A 6181-nucleotide genomic window follows, 5' to 3' on the forward strand; every position below is an offset into this window, starting at 1 on the left:
CAAAGTATTTAAAGCTCAGTTTAGGTAGTTATATAAAAAAAATCGATTCCGACAATTTTCGCTTGCTATATATTATCGTTCCTGAATTTTGATTGACTGGAGTTGAAATGGTCAAGAGAGATTTTGATTAAGAACGTGAACAAAAAAACAAAAGATTTGTAGTTCCAAAAATAAAATTGTTGAAGCGTCGCAAAATGTATGTCCGGACACGTCATACCAGTAAAACGAATCTTAAACGGGATGTCGCTAATGTGCCTTATCAGACAACAGGAAATTCACAGATGAGTTAAAAAGCTAGACATTAAACGATTTAACTAGATATTAACAGACTAACTAACACGGAATTAAAATATTCCCCTACCTCAACTGATGAGAAAAATCGTTAAAACTAATTTACCTTGACACATTTATTCCGTGACTGAGGAAATTCGTGTCAAACGTATTTCAAACATAACACGAATACCGTAATAAAAGTAATCCATATTAAATTCATCTATATCTACAGACAGGTGTTTATAGCTATAAATTAATTTAATAAAAGCCATTAAAGTTTTTTTTTTAATTTTGTTTATTAGTGGAACAGTAACGCCAATAATTAGTTTACACCATTTCTAAAATTTGATAAACATCATGATCGCATCTTTTATCAATGATTTTTTAGATCATCGTACAATATTCTGAAATACCACAGACTTATTAATATATCCATATTAGGTACTCTAATGTGTCATAATAAAACTAAGCATATCCCGTATTTTAATATATTAATAAACACAGTTATTTATATTTCCTCTTTCTTTAATTTCAGGCGTTCCCCTCCTTTGCGAGGGCCCGGCTAGCTCACTAAGAGACGACTAACTGCTTACAGTGCTTCACAAAACCTCCCAATGTCGACCATCAGCAGATCCCGCACGAGTCTTTCACCAGCCACCTCTGAAAGATCGACTCTGCCTATGGGAGCATCCGCAGAACCAGGCAGTGCGGAGTTCATACCTCTAGAGCCGACGAGGGAGGAGCTGCTTGCACATTACTTCGAACGATTTAAATTTTATACTTCGCTCTGCTTAGGCACCTCAGCCATACTCGCTGTCTTCGCATTCCTTTTCTTAATCCCTTTCGTGGTCGAGCCAGCCATACAGACGATACTAGCAGAATTCGCCCCCGAAGCTGGCATATGCTCCGTGTCAGAACACTCTTACGCCCAAACCTTGACGAACTGTACATGGGCATCATGCCGAGAAGGTTGCACCACGACTCATACGAAATGCCACAAAATTCGCGTAAATCTTCTCAGGCAACCGTTCGTTGAGAACGCCCCTATACCAACGGAATGGGACGCGAAAGATTTGAAGTTCCTCATAAACCCTGAAGGTTGCGGCTATCCACCGAGAGTGAACTGTTCAGAGTTTGCGAACGATTACGCAGGGAAGAAATCCCCTAAAGTTTTCCCTTGCTATTATAGCCAGACGCGTCCAGAATTGGTTGTGGCAAGGTATTCGTGGGACTCTACTATCCGTGGATTGATCTTGGCATTGGTGCTACCGACTACGGTCTTCGTGTTCAGTTTAAGTGTGCTCGCATATTGGCACTGCCATTGCTGCGACAGGGCCTGCAATAGGCGAGTTCACGCCGAATCTTACGCGAGCAAAGAAGAGTAAGCACTACTTACCTATCAATTATTCAGAATTTCAACGGTCTTAGCAAGGAATCGGCTGCACTTAAGTTCAGTTTTTTAGTAGACATGTTGCAATAACACTTAGCTAGCCTTGTCTAATATTACTGTACAAATCCTGTCTGCGTGGTATGGTGCCAAGAATACTAGCTACATTTCTATTTCTTGTATATCATTTTATTTACAAGATTATGATCGTGCATGACTATGAAACTAGGCACTAGTCGGACGCACACAGAAAAAACTAGACTTAATTGTACTGGACTTAAGTACAGCTCCTTCCTTACCTATTATTTTAGAATTTTAACATCATTACAGTTTTCATTTGATTTTAGACTGATGTTTCAATAAAATGGACTTGCAGGACGCATTTCAAGTTCGGTGATGCAACTTAATAGTAACTCCTTTAGTTTGTTTGGATCTAACGATTCTTTGCAAGTATGTTAAGTAATGTTAAGTACCAGTTTAACATCTATCACGCTCTGTGTAACGTCTGAATCTAGCAAGTCACATTTTAAATGTAGGTAGTGTATTTAGTGCAGATAGAAGTTGATAAATCATCTTTAATTTCATTGCCTTTCGATGATCTATTCGTATTATATTTGTAGTTAAACTAGACATACTTAACAATCTTTGGCAATAGTGCACAATATGTAATTTAAATACCTGCCAGAATTAGGCACTATAAATTATGTAGTCTAATCACTCCATCACTTATTCTAGGCAGATATCAATTGAACTATTTTTAATTATATTAATACTTCATAGAATGTTGCAATCTCCATCAAATCAAATATTGTCAGAAATTAATGTAGTAAATATTACATGAAAGGTAAAGGGACAAAAAGATTTAAGACAGCTAATAAAAATATTAGATTGAAAGATCAATGCAATAACAAAAATAAGAAACCAATAATTGAACTATATTTTATTATATTAATACTTCATAGAATGTAGCAATCTCGAACACAAAAATATTTAAGTCAGCTAATGAAAATATTAGATTAAAAAAATCAATGCAATGACAAAAATAATAAGCAAAGTTAAAATCAGTGTGAAGTTACTATTCGTTTTGTAGTCAGGCAGAGCCCGTATACGTAGTAATAATCTAATAAAATCTAAAATAACTGCCATCAATTGAATGTAGTCGTAATTGTTTTAAAAATCACCAAACATATTTTAAAGATGTAATTTAAAGTTAGGAGAAAAAGGCGTTCCTTTTTTTAAATGTATTCGTTTTCATTTACAGCAGCAAGCTTCTATGCGATCTGGATGAAGACCCAAGTGACGACGTGTTCTGACGCCAAGTAACTGCGACCGCTCGCCGCCGCGCCTCGCCCCGCACTGAAGGCTACGCACATCTTTGAGCTGGCGACGACATGAAACCGCGTAACCATGTTCGCGAACCTGTACGAACAAATACGAACGTGTGAGAGCTCCATCAGACTCACATAATTTATCGCATGACGTTTTGTTTTGTCGCGTCCCTGGGAATTAAATGAAATGAAAATAGTGTTGCAAAATTAATTAAGTATGGTTTTATCGAAGTTGACTCTATCGTGAAACAAGCCTTTTTTGTGTGTTTTAAACATGTTTTTAATTAAAAAACAGTTTTAAACATTTTTTAACAAAATTGTTTTATTAAACTGTTTTTTGACCAACCCTGAACACGAGTCAACTTTGATTTACCTACATACATGTATCTGTAGAGCGTCAGCTTTGCAGACATTGACAAAATTCGAGAATTTACAGGTTCGTGAACGTCACACACAAACAAAATGGATATACACTCGTATCTATCTAAACTGGACGCGAATTTATCCGACAAAAGAGATAAAAACGTGGCACTATTGCTATTTTTTCGCTAAGGTGCAATGGCTTTTAGCTTAACGAGATTATTTGGATGATAACAATTTTTGTTATCATTTTTTGTTTTTAATTTAAAGTTTTGGTTGTAAGTAACACGTTATCAAAGAAATTGATGATTAAACTTTATATTTTTATCTAAAGTTTTTACTTTTAGGAAAATTCTAATTATTACAGTTTGTAGGTACGTATTCTTTTTAATTTTTTTTGGTTATGCAGCGAAGCTTTGCGAGTTTAAAATGTGTGAAAAAAAAACGAAAAAACAGCGTCTCTTTATTCTAAATTGGAGCTAGGCCGGGTAGGTTAAGATCATTTTTATAATTTGCTATTTCGAATTTTTTCTTGTATATTATGTGGATTTAGTATAAGATAAGGATTCTTAAAATATAGGTTTAGGTTCAAACTTCAAAATTACAATTTTTGCTTAAGAAACTCTCCGTATTATTTCCTAAATAATGTTTATTCCTATATATCCTATAATAAAATTTATTTTTATATTTTCAACTGTCTGAATTAATATACGTAATAGAATGTTTAAATTTGTACAGATTTTTCATGATCATTGGTTAGTTTAATAAAAATTATAATAGAACTATAAGCTCAAATGTTCAAAGTACCTAACCTATGTTAGTTTTAGATACAAATTAGATTCCATATTGTACTGCGTAAAATATAATTCGTTTCAGATAGTCTTTATTCTGATCAAAACTGTTTTTGTGAAGGATTTTTAATTTAATTATTAATTAGCTAAACTAGTACACTGGACTTATTTCATACAATAAAACATTGTGGCTAATTCTGATGCATCACTAAACTTAATTGACATGTCCAAAATCTTTTTCCACAGGGAGAATAATACAGGGTGTAATCAGAACGTTAGCAAAAACTTTGCGTTATTGTCATACTACCTAAACACAATCCAATACCAATAACCATTTACCTCATTTTGTAGTTTAAGTGATTTAGTATTTTTCAAACCCGCAATGAATAATGTGCAAAACTCGGGCTAATGCCCCACCTACGACGGCATTGACTCTGAGTGGCCTATTTACGTAACGTTCGTTGACCTCTAGCGTCAGTCAGATGTTTTATTTGCAATATATCGTGAACATTTTCAAAATATTGGAATTTTTTAAATATTTTTTCGCGTTTTTTATCATGTCAAAAATATCACCTGTCTTTGTTTTGCTAGCGTTCTGGTAACAACACTCGGTATAGTATTAGATTTAGATCTTTTAATTTAGTTTAGAGATTGTGTTCAACAGAATTAGCGACAGCTTCATTGTGACAATTTAGCGCACCGGTACAAAACCGTGGAGTGTGGAAATCTCTAAAAAAAACGTATGTCCAACAGTGTACGTAAATGTTCGTATAAGTCCCGCAAATTGCTATTGCGCTGGAACCATGTCTCATTACGATCGACATGACATCATTTTGACGTCATTTGACGTGTATTTAAGTAAAAAAAATATACCACAAGCTCGAAACTTCAGTCTAGTGCTGACGTCACTAAAATGGTGGCCACGCGCTTTAACAATTTGCGGGACTTATATCGTAGGTATATAATGTATCGTTTGAGATAATGAATTAATCAGACGGGGAATGATAGATGAGGAATTAACTACAAAAATTTATTAAACGTTATATTATTTCAATCACCAAAATAATGCCAAAAAATGTTTCGCTGAGGAGTAAATGTTTTGACTGAAAATTTGTCATGTCAAACTTATTCGTCAGTAAAAATTGGCCTTAACATTGATTGCAGCGATAGATAGTAAGCTTGTGTTAACCATGAAAACATATTTAAAAAAAGTCCAGCGTACTAGATCTAATAGCTTATACAGCTTACTTAGATATTTTTTCCGCTATTCAATACTATTACAACATTTTGCAATGATGAAGTAGACTTCTAGATTTAAGTCTGTTGTAGAAACACATAGCTTACATTTTTACTTATATACCTAAGTGATAGATGCACAGTATAAATAAAATGCATAAGCGCAATAATATTTATGATTGAAAAAGAATTTTTCGCTGTATCAAACTTCTTAGCATTAAATCGGTCATCGCTAGAATTTTTTAATTAATTCATTAAAAAAGTTTTTGCTTTACTTTTTAGCTTCTAATAAATAACCTACAAAACCCAATATATTTTAAATGATTTCATACTAAACCTATTGTATCTACAACCGAACTTTTATTTCAACGTCATACATAGTTATTATAGTACACAGAGTTGTCCAATAAAAACAACCTTATTTCTTACAAACAAGACATGAAAAAATTATTGTTAAAATTATATCAAATTGTGGTTCGTTTAAAAATTGGTTGAGTCGACTTTTAATTTTGTGAAATAAAATAATTTCGACTTATGTTAATAAATAATTAAATAAAGTTAATGAATATTTTTTTTATCTGTATTGGTGCGCATTTTTTACATTGTCTGCCAGAATCGTGTGATATTAATGCTTAAAACTATTGTTAAATTAATGAAAAAATAATGTTATTTTTGAGTCTCGAAAGTACCCAATACTTACCTACTTATTAAATTAATATATAAATAAGCTTGTTGATAGATAATGAAAAAATATCTTATTGTTGGTAATGAAAATAATAATAATTTGTTTAAATTAAGTTTATAAT

The 6181-nt window shown here is 33.0% G+C and overlaps 1 protein-coding gene across 1 annotated transcript; it reads left to right on the plus strand.

Annotated features, from left to right (window-relative positions):
* Window positions 1-887: 887 nt before the first annotated feature.
* Teh2 (tipE homolog 2) lies at window positions 888-5528 on the plus strand. Its single transcript, XM_034980004.2, has 2 exons — window positions 888-1654; window positions 2922-5528. The coding sequence occupies exons 1-2, from the start codon at window positions 888-890 to the stop codon at window positions 2971-2973; spliced, it is 819 nt and encodes a 272-aa protein (XP_034835895.1). The 3' UTR covers window positions 2974-5528.
* The last annotated feature ends 653 nt before the right edge of the window (window positions 5529-6181 follow it).

The sequence above is a fragment of the Maniola hyperantus genome, chromosome 21 (genome assembly GCF_902806685.2).
Source record: "Maniola hyperantus chromosome 21, iAphHyp1.2, whole genome shotgun sequence".
Taxonomy (NCBI): domain Eukaryota; kingdom Metazoa; phylum Arthropoda; class Insecta; order Lepidoptera; family Nymphalidae; genus Maniola; species Maniola hyperantus.